This window comes from Tamandua tetradactyla, chromosome 4 (assembly GCF_023851605.1).
Source record: "Tamandua tetradactyla isolate mTamTet1 chromosome 4, mTamTet1.pri, whole genome shotgun sequence".
Classification (NCBI taxonomy): domain Eukaryota; kingdom Metazoa; phylum Chordata; class Mammalia; order Pilosa; family Myrmecophagidae; genus Tamandua; species Tamandua tetradactyla.
Genome location: NC_135330.1, coordinates 141,402,979 through 141,423,894, shown reverse-complemented (window position 1 = coordinate 141,423,894; position 20,916 = coordinate 141,402,979). Strand labels below are relative to the sequence as shown.

The following is a 20,916-nucleotide window of genomic DNA, read 5'->3' as shown; positions in this document are numbered from 1 at the left end:
TAAGGGTTCGTAAGGTTTCCCCAGTTATATCCTCAATTAATCTTCCTAGCCCTTTACTCTTCTCTTCTCCTTCTGGTACACCAGTGATTCTTTTATTTGTGCACTTTGTTTTGTCCATCGTTTCCCTGAGATCCAATTCAAATTTTTCCATCTTTTTTGCTGTTTGCTATTTTGAGGGTTCAAAATCAATTGTCCCATCCTCTAGTTTGCTTATGCTTTCTTCTGTTTTCAAATCTGCTGTTGTGTGTCTCGGGTATGTTTTTTATCTGGTCTACAGCATCTTTCATCTCTGTGATATCTGCTATTTTTCTATTTATTCTTCCAAATTCCCCTCTTTATGTTTCCAGTGTCTTCTTGATCTCTTTTACGTCATTAGCCATCCCATTTATTTTATTTGGTAGAATTATATGAACATCTTTGATTAGTTGTTCCAAAGTCTGTGTCTCCTCCATTGTTTAATTTGAGCATTAGGCTGGGCTCTATCTGTCTGTATATGATATGCTTAGTGATCTTCCATTGTCTTCAAGGCATGTAAATATATTGATAGGTTTACTTTGTAAGTTGATTTCCTTCAGTAATCTGACTCTGTATTTGTGGGATGGATGTGGGGCGGGATGCTGGTTATGAGGCAGGGCACAATAGTGTGGTGTTACATTGCAGTGCAGGTATAGGCACAGGTTGGGGATGCTACGCTGGTGCCTATGAGCATAGGGTGTGGGTTGCTGGGTTGTGGAGGTGCAGTGTGGAGGTTGTGGGTATGAGTACAGCTCAGACCAACCTTGGAGTGCAGGAGCAGGCTGTGGCGTGGGGAACACAGAGGTAGAGCATGTTGGGAGGCAGATAGGGAAGCTGTGTGGATGCAGGGGGCTGTATGCAAGTAGGATTAGAGTAGGCATGTGTAGCATGCCAGTCATGGGTATCAGGGTATAGGGTGGGGGCACAGAGATTAGGGCATAGAGGGGCAGGGTGTGGGTTTGTCCTTGCACAGGGGGAGGGGTCCAGAGGGCCTGGATGTGGCTGTGAGAATGTGTAGGGGCAGGCACAAATCACTGGCATTGCGAGACGTGAGGGGGTAGGGGTATGGGTGGCATTGGATGGGCGGTGCCCTGGTGTGGGTGGTGTTGATGGGAGGTGCCCTGGTGTGGAGGGGGTTGGAGCAGGTGTGCCTTTGTGTGCAGGGCAGGGGCTGTATAGCACAAATTCACCGGTGGGCATCTGCCAGGTGTGGGATCAGGACATTTGTTCTGGGGAGTGGGGCAAGAATGCACATTTGTGGGTCAAGGGGTTGGGGTGCAGGAATCAAGAAGTTAGTGCACTAATGCATGGGTTCCCTGCAGCAGGGAGGATGGGGCTGTGTGGGTGTGCCGGTCTATGGGGTGCGACCCTTGTGTGCATTGGTCGAGGGGGTGGGGCCCTGGTGTGTGCATGCATAGAGCTCGGGGCAGCTGATTGTGGCTGCATGGGCTGGGGGCATGTGTAGCCTAGGTATGAGGGTGAGTGCCCTCAGCCTTTATGCACTGTTGACTGCCTGCAGGGGACAGGGAGGGGGGTGCGGGTCTTTGGAGAGGCATGCGTGTTTGGGGTGAGAGTGTGTGGCGGGTATATGCTGGGGATGGGGGTGAGTGGGTGGCAGGACAGTGTGCTTGGAGTGCAGGGAGGGGGGTACTGGTGACGGGATTCAGGTGCGTGGGGTGTGGGATGAGTTTCAGGTCACAGGGCTGTGGCTTTGTGGGTAGCATGGTCAAGGAACATGGCCTGGCTTACTTTCTAGCCCCTGTTTCCCCGTCGGTGATTCCTGAGGCCTCCAGGCTTCTGTTTGGAAAGGGCAGGCTGTTTGCACCAGCCAGATGGTCTCCGATTCTCTGTATCTCAGTTCTTCAGCTTTTGCACCCAGTCCTCCCTGTGTGGTGTAGGAGAGCCTTCAGGTCACTTACACCCTGGAATCACCATCTTAGTCTCCTTTTCGTCCCTTCTGTAACTGTTCCTTGGAGCTGGGGTGAACTTGACCTATTCCGCCATCTTTCTGGAATTCCATATCAGGTTCTTTATGGTTCTTCAGAATGTGGGGAATTTCATAGCTCTAAGGTTTGGCCTTTGATTTTCTTCGTGTCTGGCAAAAACCAGCATATCATCTCCTATCCCCCCAGGAAAAGGAGTTCCTCTTATATCTGTATCATTTATTCTTTTGTTAGCCTAACAGATACGTACTGAGCACATAGTATATGTTAGATACAATGCTGGGGATAGGAAGACAGTTGTGAACAAAAAGACAAAGTCATGGCCCTCCTGTAACTTACATTCTAGTATAATAAATAAATAAATAGTTGTAGATAGGGCTGAGTGCAGAGAGGGAACAGAGGGTGCAAAAGACCTGGGGAAGAAAGCATTTTAGACACGGTTGAGGAGTTAGCCTGGGTAGCATGAGTCAGTGGGAGAATGATCAAAAACGGAGGTTGGGTAACTGGCTGAGGCCCCATGCTGTAAAGCGGGGTAGGGACTTGGGGATGAGTTTAACACTGTCTCCTTTGCCTTTGCCTTGCAGCTGCCCTCAGCCTTGGTGCCTGGCGGTAGTAAATCAGGACCCTGAAGCACACTTGCCAGAGTAGTTGTACAGTGTTGCAGCCAGTGCGTGAATTCCCTGCAGCTGAGGGGCTCTATCTCTAGTAGCAATGCAGTTAGGTAGTTAGAGCATAGATTTCAGCCTCAGAGTTTAACCTATGCACAACATTTGGCAGATTGAGTAGTTTCTTTGAGCTATAATTTTCCTATCTAAACTGGATATCATAATAAAAAACGGGCCATTGGGGAATTAAATACTACAATGAAACTCTACAAACCTTTTCTCTCTTTTGTTCATGGATATATCCTAAATACCCAGAGCAGTGCCTAGTAATAAGTAATTTTTGAAGGAATAGATAAAATGATGTAATGAATGTAAAGCACATGGAACAATGCCAACAATAAATATTGGCTATTGTTATGATAGTTACTATTTTTGTAATTGTGAAACCCTGTGATTATATTGTGATTGTGTCACAAACATTTTCCCCCAGTTGTCAGTGTGTGGGGCCTGTCTGCCGCAGAGACCCCTCTCCCCAGGCTTACAGTGCCTGGTTCCAGGTCCATGCACGTGTCTGGGGAGGGAGGGTTAGGGGCATGGGCTGGGGCCCAGGGCTAGCATTCCTCATCTCTGCCTCTTCCTGCTCCCTAGCTCTGAGCTCTGTCGGGATAGGCCCTCAGAATCAATTTCTTGTTTCCTGTAGAAGCTATTGTTTCTGGTTCCTTTTCCAGGAGGGAATTGAATTCTCTTCAAAACACTACCAGGCTCAAATGCCATTTGTTAGCCCATCCTGACACCCTGTTCCCAGCTCCCATACACTGTCTTTCCCAGGGATATGAATACCTGACTGACCAAACCAAAGTTTGCCCTCCCTCTCTAGGGTTTAGTGAGTGGCGGGTTGGGCACTTCTCTTGCCATGACACTTTCCTGGTGTTTAGTCACTTCTGTTCCTGAGTCCTGGTGTACCCCTGTTAACTCCCACAGCGCCTCTTCGTTCATGACCGCGGTGGGGATGGCGTGAATCACTGTAATGTGGAGACTGAACAGCAGGGAAGAGACACTCATGGCGTATTTATGGTTGGATTTAGCTGACTCCCAACTCCCAAGTGCGCGTACCTCTGCACAGCATGAAGGGCAAAAATAACCCTCCATTAGAATTTGTGTTAATGCGGGGGTGTAAAGTGTGGTCCGGAAGCTCAGATGTCTTTTTAACAGTCCTCTGTACAATAAGAGAAGGAGGTGTGTGTATCTGTTTTACTTCTGAAAAGGTATTAATTTCCTCTGAAAATGCCATTAATAAATTTTTTCTCCCATTTTTGGTTGGGTTGGTTGCCCTTTTGAGAACTATTGACAGCTTGAATCAGAGCTGTTTTTCATGACTAGTTTAGCAGCTGTTTTAAGAAACATTTCTGAAACATTAGTGTAGACCTTACATTGTTTTTGGAGCTTAGCACTTCACTGAAACAGCGAACAGATTTTCCTTGAAATCAGAAAAATGTAAGTTGCTGCATTACATACCTTGTAGGCCCCAGTCCTGTTGAGAGATGCTGTTCCGTATGTTTCAATGTGAGGATCTTTATGGGAGGTTTTGTTTTTGAGACTGAAGACAAGTATTTCCAAATGATTAATAAATGGATCATTGAAACTCCTAACAGTTAAATAAGTTACAGTCCCTGTAGGGTCTGTAGTTTTGGCTCTTAGTTCTGTCAATAAAGTAGGGTCATTAACGTGTTACCGCTGCTCCCATTTTGCAAGGGAATGAAAGATGAAGGGTTGAGCTAGAATGGCAGCTAAGTCTGTTTTTAAACTGATTTCGATTTTCTACCATTTCAGTTACTTTGATTATTCATAAACGCTCTCCAGGATTATGGTCTCAGGGTGACCATGTGCACAGAGAAAAATAAGCTTTTATATTTACTCCTTACATTAAATGTGATACCAAAATTTCCCTCTCCTGAGTAGAAAATGTAGAAGAGAAAGTTACAAAATCATCCGCATATATAAAACTCTATAAAACTACTGTGAAAAGACTGAATGAGCCACCAAGAATATGAATATTTTCAAAACATTGGGTAGCAGATGAGATATCCATAGATTTTCTGAATGTTGAAAGCAGGATGGGACTGACTTGCTAAATTAGTTATGACTTATTTCTTGAATAGGAATGTATAATTTCATCAAGCTATGGAAAAATGTTAAAATTTTTATTTAAATTTTAAATTTAAAAGAAGAGTTAATAGATTGGAAACTAAAGGGCTATTTGACTTCTTTCATTGTTATTCTCCAAAATGTTAATACTTACTAGTGACCAGAATGTGCGCATTTTGTTCGGTGACCAAGTCGGCTTAGCCCAGAGAAACGCCTTAGCCCAGAGAGCAACTGTTATTGAGATTCCAGGGCTCCTCTGTTGGGATCATCAATAAGGTCCTTATTTTTTTTCCCATCTTGATTTATATGTGGTTAGGAGCTCAGCCTGGGGTCAGACTCACTGGGTTTGGACCACAGCTGTGTGGCTTACTAAGTATGTGATCTTGGGCAATTTAATTAACCTTTCTGTCTCAGATTCCACATCTGAAGATAATATAAAATCTACTTGTTGATGACTGTGAGGATTGGGTATCTATGTACAGTTCTTAGCACTGGGTCTGTCTGGCACATAGTAAATATACAAATATTAGGTGTTATATTTGTTACCAAAATAGTAATATAACAATTGTTGTTTTATGCCACTAATTTCTGGGGTGGTTTGTTGTACAGCATTGGATAACTGAAACCATTCCCTAAGCATCATTCCAATCAATTAAGTTTTTTGACCCTTATCCTTAAAGAGAGGGAGGAATTCACTGATTCTCTAGTTTCGCAGCCCAGGTTTTGGTGTTTGCATCAAGCTGTTGTTTTCTCCATAGAAATGACCTGTTGATTGAACCAGCACATCTATAGTAAGAGCTTTAAAAAATTTGCTATTGTTGGTTTTGTTGTTCTCATTGAAGTGAGTCCGGTAAGGGAAGAGGTTGATGTTTCTAAGACTTTCTTATGCAAAAACCTAATTTCCCTGTAATCTGATTCTGTTGCTTTTTCTATAGGAAAAGGTATCAACAGGATGAGACTTTTCACCAGTTGGCATGCTTCCACAAGAGAAACAGAACAAACAGAACTGATATATACATACATACACACACACACACATACATATGAATATAATTATATGTATATATATAAAACCAAAATTAATTATATATAATAAAAGTAAAATTAAAGCTTTAAGTGCAAACTCTTACTGCAATCACATTTACTCCTGCTTTAACTAATTTTTTTCTAAATTCTGAGATGGTTTGCTGTTTGTAAAGCCTAATAATTCCCTAGAACATTAAATATCTGTGTAGCATCCAAGACTCAGATTTAAAGTTCTCCAGCTCTGAAAGTCAGCCTTACTCCATATGCAACATGCAAATGATGCTGTTGCTCTCTTACTGTTACTAGACAAAGGCCGTGGGTTCTTTACCCAGCGTGCTCAAGAACCAATTCCAAGACACCGGGGTTTCAAAGACAGAGTTTAATACTAGGCACATGGTAGGAGAGTAGTTGGCCTAGTGGCCCCAAATCTGTCTGCCTGAACTGCAGTAATTGTGATAGTTTTATTAGAGAAAAGATGGGCAGGGTTAGGATAATGAGCACAGTGGCCTCAGATGATGTGATATAGAGGTGATCTGATTATTGAACATGCACAGATTGATTACATGCTTAGTCACAGAATGTGTGTAAGAAAATGGTGGAGTGACATATAGGTGACTTGTAGGTTAAAGGCTAAGCTGCTGTGCATGTCCAGTGGGCCCGCTTTGGTTAAATCCAGTCTCGGTCATCAAGATAACTTCAGACTTGGGGTGGGTTAGTTCTGGGCGGACCCAAGACCCTTCATTAATATACATTAGGGGCTGTCTTTAGTGATTATAAGAGTCTAATGTTGAAAAATTGGATCACTGGGTAGAAATGAAGGTTAGTCACAAGGTTTTTACAAACACGGGCAGAAGATAAGGGCTATACAATCATCATCAGAGATCAAGGCAGGTTGATGACAATTTAGAGATCTCGGGAATTTCCCTCTGCCTACTCCAGTATACCAGGAAGCAAAAAGGAATATCTATATAATGATTCAGTAATCAAAATCATCCCTCAAATCCTAATTTCTTGGTTACATTACCAATAAAAAAATAGTGGTAATTCATTGCCCTACCCATTAAAAAAATAGTAAGACTAACATCTCTCAAGGGAATAATTGGGCTGATACTGGATATGACAACCCAAACCAGCCCAGTCAGGCACCTTCTAAGCTTCATTGCTGCACCCTTTAAGTTAGCAAATATGCCTTCTTATTCCCCAGTTAAGCAAGAACGAGCAGACCAGCTAAGATTCACACTTAGACCTGAAAGGTGGCTGTTTCTCCTTCCCTCTTCCCTAATCCCACTCACTAGCCTCGTCTTGCTATTAATAGAACTTTGCATTTTTTAAGCTTCTCTTCAGATTCATTTCTTCCAAACTAGGAGCCTTTCACTCCAAACTCATGTTAATGCAAAGGTTTCCGGCCATTCTGAATGCCCTTCTGGAGTCTCCCCCTCTCAACTTAAATGAGACCGAAACTCGTACACCTGGTCAGGCAGGAATAAGCCTCAAGAAGCTATAGATGACAGATATTTGTCCTTGAGCACCCCTTAAGATTAAGAACTCTCTGAGGGAGAATTTGCAGCAGGCTAGAACAGGGAAAGAGGGAAGAGGAAAAAACAAACTGTAAAAAGAGCTCATGAACAAGGATGTTTTATCAAGGTTGGCAGGACGGACGGTGTCCAGCACAGACACCCTGCCCAGTGAGTACCCACTTAAGAACCCAGTGGCAGCTGATCCATCCAAAGGCAAGTGACCCCACCTGTGTGAATCATCTATGAAAAAAGGTGGAGCCAACCAACCCACCCAAATGCACTCTCTACCACCATGTACCGCCGTGGGGAAAAGCGAGAGTAATAGAAAAAGCCCTGAACTAGCAAGGGGGAGGGGGAGTAAGTAAAACCAATTTATAAAAGCAAATGGCCCATGTTTTAGTTTGCAAAAGCTGCCAGAATGCAATATACCAGAAAAGGAATGACTTTTAAAAAGAGAAATTTAAGTTGCAAGTCTACAATTCTAAGGTCATGACATCTAGAGAAGGATACCTTGGTTCCGGAAGGCAGTTCCTCTCTCAGCTGGAAGGGCACATGGCGATGTCCTGCTAGCTTTCTCTCCAGGCTTCTTCAGTGACCACCCCAGCGGCGTTTTCTTTATGCATCTCCAGAGGTCTCCAATTGTGTGGGCTCTCTTGGTTCTGATGGGGCTAAAGCTTTTTCCAAAATGTTTCCCCCTTAAAGGACTCCGGTAAGCAACCACGTCTTGAATGGGTGGAGACACACTCCCATGGAAAACCATCTAATCAAAAGTTACCACCCATGATTGGATAGATCACATCTCCATGCAAACAAGAGAAAAGATCCCACCAGTAATTTTGAATGAGGGTTAAAAGAACTGGCTTTACTGGGATACGTAATAGCTCTTGCTGTCCATCTTTTTCTATGTGTGTCTGCATGTCTTCTTACAGATGTAGTGAATAAATTTTCTGCCTGCTTACTCTACAAAAAGTTAACTTTAATATATAAGTTAACTTATAAATATTTAGAGATTTACTATAAGAGTTGGCTATGTAACTGTAGGGCAGGCTGTAAGCTGGGAATTCAGAAAAGGTCATTCTGAAATCTGTGATGTCCCAACTCTGTAGGGCAAACTGCAAGCTAGTAAATCCCATGAGGTGAAGTTGTATTTCCCAGGAGAAGCTGGTTGACTTAAGATGAGGAAGAAGTTCTTCGTCCTAACTTCTGAAATCTTAAGTTCTCATTTTAAGACCTCCAGCTAATCGCATGAGCAGATTCCTCTTATTGCTGAGAGGAACCTCTTGTTTATTGTAGATGCAGTCAGCCATTGATGCAATCAACTGAACAGTGATGTAAACCTATGCAGTAACAGGCCAGGGCTTCCTTGACCAAACAGCTGGACACTGTAAGCTAGTGAAGTTGACACGTGAGTTGTGTCACACATCACAGTCCGACACATGACTGGCTTGACACATCATCCAATACTCCAAAAGAGCAGAACAAATGCCAGTAGATATCTTTGGCTTATCAAAGGAATCCTTTAAAAAAAAATGGGTCTATTGAATATTAACTGGTTGACTGTTACTCTAATTTTGCAAACTGTATAACCCATAGGTGGAGGGAGAGGAACATACTTGTGTTGTAGGTATATGAGGGCAAATCATAGTAGCTGACCTGCCAAATCACCCCTGTTCTGTTTTTGTGAGTTGTGATCACTGAGGATCGGTCTCTTCTCTGAGCTGCACGTCCCGTGCAGGATATATTGAGATGTTGGACTCAGTGACAGTTGTGTTTATGTGGCCTTTGGCTAGGGAAACTACTGTTAGCTGGACTACTGTGTTGCCAAATCTTACCTGGTAAATTAGAATATCCAGCGTACCATTCTCATCTGGTGAACCTGGAATTAATCAACAGCCACCTAACAAATTTGATGGTAAATTTTGCTTTAATAGATAAAATTCACTTTATGTGAATTAATAGTACATGTGCACCCATGTTTGGATATATATATATATATGTACACACACTCATATGCATAAATTATAATTCTGATGGTTGTATAGTTTCCTTAAATATTATGACATAATATATAAGGAGTACCATGATACCAAAATTGATGGCTGTATATTTTTATTTGTCTCTTGGGAATCAATTGTACTATTGATTCCACAGCAGATGTGTTATGATTAAGATCATGGCAAGGTGTATTTGACAGCCACTCCAAATTATGTGCTCCTATTGCATATTTAAAGTTTACATTCGTCTGAGATTATGTGTTTCTGATCTGAGTTTAGACACATAAATCTATCAGTAGTTTGTCCCACTGATTGTACTGTCAATGCTGTGTGATTGCATACTCCTTCTTGGATGGTTTGGAACATGCTGTGATGCTTGTTTCTAAACAGAGTTAGAATCATGAATGCAGAAATTAATACATTTCACATATGTTAACGGTATAGCTTTCAGGCACATGTACAGATTGAATCTGTGCTAGATGAAGGAGTCTAACATTAAGGCTTAGTTCTCTAGCTGTGAACATTGTTATTTATGGTGTTTATTACGGTTGTGGCTGTGAGTGATCCTGGAAAATCATGGGACGAGAAATAGTTCCCGGGTCATCTTCATCTCTTAAGAACAATTTAAGAATGTGTCTTTTGTTTATTCTTTTATGTAAAGTTGAAACGTACAGCCTGACTTTAACACATGCAGAGTTATTCAAGAAAAACAAAAACTCCACCGTGAAAATAAGGTGCTATTTAAATGTGTTTAATGGAACATGGACTGAGTCAGGTTCTCGTGATTTATCCGTTCTTTAACTTCAAGGATTCTGGTTAGCTTGCATCTTTTAAACTAATGAATTTATCACAGCCAGTGGGAAAATGGTTAAAGTATATCAGCTGTAAATTGGTACAAAGCACTAAAAGGGACATTAGGCTCTAATCAAATTCTAACAGTTCATTAAACCTGCCTTTCCAGAATCACTCTTTGTCTTTTCACCTCCTTTGCTTGGGTCTCCCGTATAAGGTGGCTTCTCTTTTTCATCTGGCAAGACCTCCTCCGGGGTAGAAAGCAGTATCAGCTCATCCTTCATTGTCTAGCAACCAAGCAGCCAGGGGATGCTTTGTTAGGGTAGATTCCTGGTGCTGCTGTGAAAGTCAGGGACTTGTGCCTGGCTGGCTGCTTCTAACCAGAGAAGCCAGTGACAGGTTAGGATTTGAGATCTCTGCCCTACGTGTAAACAACCCACAAGCCTCCATGAAAGGATTTCAAGTTTGGAACGAATTAACTGAGTTTGTCATGAATACCATAGTTCCGAATGTAAAATCCCTCAAAAATATGGCCAAGTCAAAAGCAAAACAAAATTTTAAAAAATTTTCCTGCAAAAATAAAAATAATAAAAATTACCCTGTCAATCTTTATAGTGTTATCCCTTTCCAAGGAAAGAGCATTAGAATAATTTGTTTACTTCTTTTAATTGCCTAATACGGTAGGGGGCATGGAATTTTTAAATGCTCATTTATTAACTCGAGTTAAATTTGTTGTTTTCTTATGAGGGTTGTTTTCTCAGTGAAAATATTTGTGATGAGGCCCTACAAATTTTATTTTTTAGAGTATTTTTCTTAAACAAAAAGAAGGGTTAGAAAATATGAGAAATAATTAGAGCTTCACTATACTGCACTCTGTTGGTATTATTTGGTAATAAAAAAACATTAAGCGTATTAGTTGAAATGAGATTTGTTGTTAATTGATTTGGTAGGAAAGGAACCATATGAGAGAAAAAAATCTGAAGGTTTAGAAATATGTTAACATTTGTCACCATGTAGGAAAATATTTAGAAACTGATATTTTTCTGCTTTGGTATCAGGTAGCTACATTCTGTAACTGACCAAAAGTAATCACTATAAAAGCATATGTTTAGTAAAATTTAGTCGTGTAAATTAACGTTTGCAATGTAAACATGCTTTAAAATATGAGCCTATTTTTGGCCTTAAGCAAACATTGATGTATGACTTTCTGGCTCCCTTCATAGGTTATTGACTTCAGAAAATCCCCAAAGCTGTAAAAATTAGTAGAAAATAACCTTGAGTTAATCTTTTTATAAATGTGGTTTGAAATCCTATTGAGCTGCAGTAGAGATAAGGTTTTCCTTTCAGGTTGTAGTACATTGAACAAAACGTATACCAGAACTGAAAACAGATTTTTATTCATTCTTTGGTTATGAATTCAGCTTAAGAACCCATTCTTACTCCAAGACTTACATTAATCTTTTTTATTATTTTTAAAATCTTTATTGTATAATATAACATACGAGGTGAAGAAAGAAAAAAAGCAGTAATTTTCAAAGTACTCATGTTAATCATTTTTAAAATATTTGATGTTTGGGGATTGATATACAGAAATTTTCATTTCATCAGAATTGCCATGATATCAAAATTCAGTATAACTAACAATATATTATCTTGTTTTAAAATGTATGTAGACATTGATAATTGCATGACAGTATACAAATTATGTTTTTTTCATTGGGTTTTCTCTTTTGTGGATTTCTGTAAACAGTGCAATCACCAGAACTAAGGGAAAGTGAAAAACCTGACTTACATTTCCTTCCTCTATTAAAAAAAAGTATGCATTTTTTCTAGCTCCATATAAATTAATGTATGGTTTCCATACTCCAGTTTATTACAGTCTGACCTCCAACCCAGAGGTCAAAGAATCCAACTGATTAATTCACCTTCCTGGTCATTACTTCAAATGAAAGTTCAGATTAGTAGGGTAATTGGTATGGTGATATTCTCATTTAATTGTACCGCATTGTTAAAAAATTAGGTTAGCAGTGCTAAATGTACTATAATGAAGGAAGTGTCTACCAGATGTCCTTGTTTGAATGTTTTATAGCTGAAGTCCCTCTCTTTTTCCATTCTCAGAATATCAACACCTTTGAGAACAGAATGTTAATGCTTGATGGGATGCCGGCAGTCAGAGTCAAAACAGAGCTGTTGGAATCTGAACAAGGGGTAAGCAGAGGTTTCCAAACTATGTCTCCACACACCTCTTCTTTTCTTTATCATAATGGCAGGCATTCCCAGAACATCCTGAGGTTTGCAGATCACTTATTATTTTGCCCTTGTTTAAGTGTTTGTCTCTCAAGCAAAAATCATGTCAGACTGTGGTTGATTCTCACTCATTTGCAAATTCAGATGTTTCTCATATGGAAGGGTTAGCCTCCTGAGATTAAGAAGGCATAGGGACCTTTGAACCATATATCTATATTCAAATTGGTGAACGTTTTGAAAAAATAATAAAAATCCCAAACAAAGAAGTATTAAAAAAATAAGATGGGAATATAATCTCAATGTCAAAAAAGCTTGGATCCTTTTAAGTGAAGAAATGACAAAGAACAAGTATTGGACCGTTATTGTTTATTGAATGGATTTCTCTTTTGACATTTTTATTTACCCTTTTTTATTCTGTGAAGTCTAAGAAGAGAGTTGATGGATTTGAAGTCAGTGAATTTGGAAAGTTCATAAAAGCGCAAGAAAGATTAATTCATGGCTACTGAAAAATAAAAAGACTCAGAGGACAGAGAGATTGTTTAAACGGATTTAGGGGATTTCATAATTGCTAACTATTTTAGCATCACTAGTTAAGATGAAAATAAGAAGAGCATGACTGCTCGCAGTGTCTGCTGATGGCTTTATGTTCAAAGGGAGGAGGACCTGCCCATGTGCTGATTGCACACTGGCTGCACATCTCATCAAATAACCTTCGTCGAGGCAGCACAGGCATCTGAGAAAAGGTCATAAATCAAATAAATATATGAAAGTAACCTTATAAATATAGCTCTTACTCAGAAAATCAGAACTAAAAATTACCATTGTTTTGCAGTTGGACAGAATAAATATTAAGTGTGAATAAAATCTCATAGTACAAAAATCAGTGTGGATGAGCTGTGATCCCAATCAGGGCATTAGGATACTGCTGTATTATTGAAACAGTCTTTACATGGAAAGTCAGGTGTAGCAGAGAGGCAAGAAGGAAAAGTTTATTAGTACTCGTAGGTCCGGGAGCAGAAAAGAGCAGCAGGCTCACAGGGACACACCTGCGGAGTGGAGGCTCACCTGAGCAGCTGGGGAGCAGGAGGTGCGCAGTGGTCCAGGGGACTCTGCATTTTCAGTGGTGCATGGGAGGAGCTGTATAGTTGGTCAAGCAAGAGTTGGGATTGGGGGGTTTGCGTTTGACTTCTGCAGGTGCATGAACAAAGATAAGATGTGGGGAAGAGAGGGAAAAGCTGTTTATCTTGTATAAAACAGGTATTGGGGTAGTCACTGACAGACATTAAACAACAGGGTCTTAAGATGCTGAGGCATCCCAGTGGTGTGGACAAGCCCCATACTATTTTAATTCACTACAACTGATGTGCCAATGGGATTTCCCAAGGAGGACATCTAAGGGGACGGGTGGGGGGACAGTGTTTAAATCAGGGTCTTTAATAACTTCCCTCTTTCTGAGGGTTCTGCGACAGGGTATATGGTCTCTAAATATATCTTTCTCCTCTTGGATGTAAATCTGTTTGAAACAGATCTCCATCATGGCAGATGATGTCATGCCTTTTTTATGATCACTGTTGATTGTTCTAGCTTTGAAATGAATTCCGCTGAATATGTCAGCCACATGTTCTGTGCGTGACATAAGGCTGACGCATGTAGACTCAGCCCAGGACTTAGGTAATAGAGCATTATGAAAGAAGAGACTGTGTGGCGATTAATAATGTTGTTTGTTCAGTATAGACGGACATTTAGAAAAAGCCGTGTGTGCACCTGGATTTTCTAACCTGTCTCATTAAACTCCATATAGCCTTCAGACTATCTAGGTACTTTTACCTCTACCGAATAGCTATAGGAAGGATTTGTTTTATCTCTTTGGAGGTCTGTTTTCTTAATTCATTTCTTTATTTAAATTTATTTTTGTTCTCTATATATTATATAATATACACATGTATAAATATATACATATGAAACATAAATTTTGCCAATTGAACCATTTTAAGTATACAGTTGAGTGGCATTAACTACACTTACAATGTTATGCTACTGTCATCACCGTCCATTGACAAAGCTTTTTCAACACCTACCACAGAAACCCTACACCCATTAAATAATAACTCCCCATCCCCTCACTCCCTGGAGGCTACTAACTGACTCTCTGTTTCTATAAATTTGTTTATTCTAGAAATTTCATGTAAGTGGAATCATATAATATTTGTCTTTTATTTTTGGTCTGGCTTTTTTCACTTAGCATAATGTTTGTAAGGTTTGTTGAAGTTGTCACATGTGGCAGCACTTTGTTTCTTTCTATGGCTGAATAATATTCCATTGCGTGAATATGTGCCACATGTTGTTATCTGTTCATGTTGGTGGACATTTGGGTTATTTGCATCTTTCAGTTATTGTAGAGAGCTCTGCAGTGAATAGTGGTGTGCACGCGCCTATTTGAGTCCCTGTTTTCATTCTTGGGAGTGGAATTGCTGGGTCATGTGGTAACTCTATGTTTAACTTTTTGAACAAGTGTTAAACTGTTCTCATAGTGGCCGTACCATTTTACATTCCCACCTGCGATGTATTAGTATTCCACTTTCTCCACATTCTCGTCAACATGCCTTATTTTCCATTTTTAAAATAATAACCATTCAAATAGGTGTGAAGTGGCCATTTATCTTGATGCATTATCTTGAGGTTAATAAAATAAATGTCTGCACAACCCATGCTTGGCAAATCATATAGATCATAAAATCTCATTCAGAGAGGATAACCTGTTTTCCATTGCTGATGGGGGAAAAAAAAAAGCAGTCTGCATTTGACAATGTTGCTTTTATTTAACAATTCCTTATTTGAGTTGAATAGCAATAAATCTCCTCAAGCTATCCATATTGGCAAAAAGGAAAAAAAAGTACAAAACTGGTCAGAAAAAATATAACCTAGACCCTTGTCAGAACCAGGAAAATACATTGTTATTTCAAGTCCTGTCACTCTTTAGCAACATTCTCACAGTTCTTTCCCTTTCAATATCATTTTTCAGTTTTAAGGTAAGGTTTGCATGAAAGATTCAGGTGCACACAAAAAACAAAAGCCAATATTCCGTGAGGTTTTACAGTGTAAATAAGAAACCCCACATCACATTATTTATAGAAAGCATTTTTTGTTGTTAAACAGAAAGAAGAAAAATTGTCTGTTTGTTGGTTTTACTTAATGCCTGTTCATTAAAATCAATCTTCCTTCTTGTAAATGGAGCTCATGTAGGTATTTTAACCTTAATTTAGATAGTACAGGTAGGAGATAAATGGAAGCTTTAATTTTTTCTTTACTTTGGTATGTTCTTCTTAAATATATGATGGTACATTTCATTCTTTTTTATAGTAAGACTTAGAGAATAGTAGCCTAATGAAATGTATTAAGAACCAAGTCTCTATAGGCTGTAACAATTTGTATTTAACATTTTGTGATACATTAAATCAACTGTTCTTTAAAATTAGCAATAATATCTAGAATTTCAGTGCACTTCAGTTTTGGCCACTTTATTGGATTAGTCATTGGAGATGATAGAGGGGGTGGCATATACTGTCTAATTTCAGAATCTCAGAACCGTTTCTAGAGAAGGAGTGCTAGAATTTTGAAATTGTCTTGACTTCAACCTTACACGAGTCCCTCCTCATTTACTTTTAAAGGCTAATTGGCGTTTGGTTTGTCATAAGAAAATGTAAACATATTGGTGACATGAAAATAGTCTTGTGTGATTGTGGACTTTTAATAAATATGAGGCATGTTACAATGAACAAAATGTTACAGAAACATGGGTATGTGACACAACAGTGAATGAGAAAACCTGATATTGGTACATTGTCTAGAATCTGATCGCACTGGGAAACCTTAGAATTGAGAATATCTTCAGGACGCAGACATTAACTTGAAGCCTTTGGGGGAAGAAAATGAATCTGTCTTTCAGGCTGCAGGCAGCATTTTAAAGATATGCTACTCTGCATGGAAATTCTGTTTTAGAGTATCATGAAGGCATATGTTAGTTCTTTTCTGCTTGCTATATATAATCCCTTAGGTTTTCTGCCATCAGCTGGTGTCCGCATGTCCATCCGTTCCCACCCCCCGCCTTCCCCCTATTCCCCCCCAGCTCTGAAGAATTCAGGACTCACTGAGTACATTTCAGACCTTAAAGAAAGACTGTGGAACAGGCCTAAGTTAACCATTTCACTTTCTCTCTTCTCTGAACAAAACTGGCTGCCTTGCCTCATCCTCCTAATAGCTTCAATGGTGTGGGTGGAAATGGGGGGGTCATGTGTCTTCAATCAGATTGTAAGTTCTTAGAGGGCAAATTTCTTGTCATTCTCTTACAGTTCCTGGCACATGATTTATTAAACTTGTCTGTGCACTGTAACTGTCATGATGAAAAACATAAAACCAAACAATCGCTAGTTGTAAACCTGTACTGCCTATATCATCTTGTTGTTATGAACATAGAAATCAAAATGATAAATATTGCAAATACAGATTCTGGCTGGTGGTGGAGGGCCTTATTTTACAGCCACGTGGAACAGGTGAAGTGGGGAGGCGTACTGACTCGGACACAGTGTGCCTTCTGTGTGGTGTGCTCTCCCAGTTTCCTAATTCCTAAGTAGGCTATTGTTGCAGTCTCCTGAAATGAATCTTCTGTTTTCTTGATTTTTGTCAGTAGTATAGCCCATGCTGCTAAGCAGTCCATAGGAAGGGCACGTGCTCTTGTGATACATTTCAGGGACACAGCAAGAAGTGTTTGAATGACTTTGTCTGTGACTTTTGGTTCTTGAGCCCTGCTGTTATACGAGCTACCCAAATACTGTCAGCCTTTGGATGTTCTATCAGGTTATTAAGGAAAGGCCTAAGCAGGAGGAAGAGTGCTAGCACTGTTACACTGAGAGAGAAGGTGTGTGTAGAGAAAGGTACTTGCCTCAAAGCCGTAAAACGTGATTTTATTCCTGGCCCTGATGTTCACGGGTTTGAATGAAGTTGGAAAGTTATGTTGCATCTCCAGGCCTCTCTCTCCTCATCTGTTCAATGGGGCTGTGGGAGACAAGACTTTTCCTGTTCCGAGTTCATGGGCTTTGAAGATATGAAAACATTTACAAGTGAAATGATCAAATGTATGGGTTTTGCTTCAAGATAGTATAGGATAGGGGAGTGGATGGGAATAGAGCTGAGACACGAATGGCAATAAGTCCGTAATTATTGAAGCTGGGTGAGGCGTACGTGAGAGTTTAACTGTTGTGCCTACTTTTCCGTACGTTTGAAATTCTTTAAAATAAAAAGTTAGAAGTACTCTCTGAAAGTAAAAATTTTACATAAGTGCATAGACTTTAGAGGGAGACATAAGAGACACATTGCTCACTCCGACCCCCTCACCGTTTTAAGGCTGGAGGGATCAACCACAGATCGGGAAGGAGCTGACCTGGGCCCCACACCAGCCACTGCAGCATCGGAGCCCCTGCTTACCCTGCCTCTCTCGTCCCTTTAGAAGCAGGTGCGATTCTAACCGGTAGGCCTGGAGGTCGAGTCTAGTGGCCGCAGCGTGGCAGAGAGAGGGAAAGAGATTAGTTGTTTGGCCAACGTTCAGTGCTCTCTATATACTGTTAGCAATTTAATGGTGAAAGACCCCGGACACTACCATTGAAAGAGAGAGCTTAAAGCTCCTTGCCATGCAGCTGGGAACAGTGCAGGTATAGTGTTAGAAGGTATAGATTCAATTGTGTATTATGTGTCTTACTAGCAGAAAATGACAGTCCTGGTCAATCAAAGAAATCCCTATAAGCTTCCTAATTTTAGGTTTAGGACAAAGGAGAATGACAGAGACTTGGTGTTTTCCCTTAAAGCAAAGTAACTTTTGCAAACCATCCTGCAGAACATTCCTAACAGGTATTGAGAATATTTGTATATCACAAAGAGCAGATTAGTAGCATTAAGCCAGCGATAGATTGTAAATTCCTTAAGAAGGGAGCTTATGCTGTATGTTGCTCATTATTTCTCATCAGCCTAGCACAAGAGCTTAAGCATAGGCAGGGTTCAGTAAATATTGACGAATTTAGAGGCTTTTTTATTGTGTGAGCCAGTTTGTCACACTGTAGAATTAAGAAGATTTTGAGCCAGGTGCTATTTTGGAAAGAACTGAATTCTTAGGCTTAGTAAAAGAAATACGGATGGGTGCAAGTATTGTAGCCATATTTAGAAATGTGTTACGGAATACTTATTAAAGACAGGTTATTACATTGAAACACAACCTCATTAGGAAAAACAACAACAAATCTGACTTTTTTCCCTCAATGAACCACTATGTTGAAATTTACGTAAAAGTTTAATGTAAATGTGATAAGGCTTAGTAAGACTGTTATTTTAATGACTTTATCAGAAGTGAAAAAAAGGCATAAAAATGCCACTTGCATTACCCTTTAACAAGGCCTCATTATTACCTCCCCTACTGGGGAACAGGGTCCAACATTGTTAATAAATTCGCGGAATTATCTTGGAAATATGAATTTGCTTATCATTTAATATTCTCTGATGACCTGCTGCTTGAGGTCTTTTGATCTGTGTGAAATCTTCACATGTCACTACCTGACTTCAAAGGAAAACATATGCAGGAGCCGTGCTGTTGCTAATATGAGAAGCCCGTTTTTTTTAAAGCAGAAAAAAAATTTTTTCGCTTGTAAAACTCATATTTTAGGGAAGAAATATTCTACCCTTAAAGAAGCAAAGAGTTAGACTGATTTTAATAATGTCAGAATGGCCAATAAATGTATTAATAGAAAGAATTGAAAATCAATGAGCTGTGATAGTAATTACAGATAGTACCCACGGGAAATATAACAGGCAGACAAATCTTCTCCCTCAGGGCCTGCCCTGGGCAGAGCTCTGAAGTTGATAATTCTGCCCCCCTTCCTTCCCTTTAGCGATCTACTCGCTCCTCCAGCTTATTCCCCTGCTACCACAGTTCAGGCACACCTGCAGTCTGATTGCACTGTGATTGTTCAAGGGACCGACAAATGACCAGCTCTAACTGCAGTCTCATTAATTGATGGGGACATAAAATGCTGTCTTTCCAAGGGTTATTTGCATTTTTATAGGGTCAATACTTTATAAAAAGGAATAATTCTTAAAGGCCTCTCATGTTGTGAATAATTTGGGGATTTTGATTTTAGGTAAATTAGTGTTTCCTTGTTTGAGCTTATGTATTATTGTGTCCTACTCCACCTAGTATTTATTGTGTTAGAATAAAAAAAAAATTCTGAACCACAAAAGAATATGTCTTTCTCTATCTAGGTGTGTTTTCTTGTGCTAACGTTTGCATTCCAATTCAAAGTTTACTATCACAAAAAGATATCAATTAATCCTTTGAGGACTAACTATATGACCATTGTGGATTAACTGTATGAAATATATTTTATGTATTAGAGAAAATGCAGTTAAGTACTGCGATCCTTATAAGAAGGACAGAAAGGTGGTTGAACCCTGTGATTACCACAGCTTACTGCTTGGAGAAAGTTTGCAAGACTTAAGGCAGGGAAGAGGGATCCAAAAAGAGCCTGTAGTCATACTGAGTTATTCAGAAAGTGATTGAAATATGGAGAGGCCTTCGCCCAAATAATTTTTAAGGGGAAGAATTCCAGAGAGAAGCGAGCAGTGCAAGGAGAAAGCTCTGTAGAGGGTCCTTTTAAGGGTTTGCCTGAGTACTTATCTGCCTTTGGGAATGAGGAAGGCAAGGGAAGAACAACAAGGAGGGAATAGGCTGAAAAGTTCCTGAAGCTCATATAAAGTTCACACAGTTCAGAGCAGAGAGATGTCTTCCACCCATGGGACGTTGGGTAGAGATCGTGAAAGAGTCGAGCTTAGCAGTGATGCTAAATTAGTCCTGAAATAAAGTCTGGTCTGGGCCTGTCATACGGAACCTTAAAAGCAAGCCTTGAAAGAATCAAACTGATCGTCAAGTCATTGAACTGTGTGCCAGAACAAAATCCAACACGTTGAAAAAATATAACAAAATCTAGCCTTCAACAAAGTAAAAGTCACAATGTCTGGCATCCAATAGAAAATTACCAAGCATACAAAGTAAAGGGAAATATAACTCTTAACCCGATGAGAAAAATCAGTCAATAGAAACATACCCAGCAATAGCAGAAATAATGTGTTAGTAAGCAAGGACCGTAAATGAACTGTCATATATCGTATATAAATATGTTGAAAGATCTGAAGGAAAACATGAAAATACTAAATAGAGAAATGAAAGATATAAAAAGATAAAAAGTGAAATACCCACAGATGAAAATATTTGACAATAAAAAAGAAAGAAAAATAAAAAGAGATCCAATGGCTGTGAATAACAACAATGGAAACTATCTGAAATATAAAGCACAAAGAGAAAAAAATGACTGAAAAAAAAAGAATAGAGCCTTGGGAGCTGTGGAGTAATATCTCGTAGACTAACTTATATGTAATTGGAGTCTCAGGAGGGGGGACCAAAAAAAAAAGGAAATAAGAAATAAGAGCAGCTGAAAACTGTCTACATTTATGAAACCACAGGCCCTAGAAGCCCAATGAAACCCAAGTAAATGATCAAATTACTGAAACATGATGAAAAGTTTTAAAAGCAGTC

General features: G+C 39.6%; 1 protein-coding gene across 5 annotated transcripts in view; it reads left to right on the top strand.

Annotated features, from left to right (window-relative positions):
• The window catches only part of KLF12 (KLF transcription factor 12), a 483,475-nt gene that overhangs the window by 188,454 nt on the left and 274,105 nt on the right, over positions 1 to 20,916 (top strand). For all 5 annotated transcript variants that reach the window (XM_077158427.1, XM_077158426.1, XM_077158429.1 and 2 more), the window contains one exon: positions 12,156 to 12,245. In XM_077158427.1, the coding sequence (XP_077014542.1) occupies positions 12,156 to 12,245 (90 nt within the window). The remainder of the gene's footprint in view (positions 1 to 12,155; positions 12,246 to 20,916) is intronic.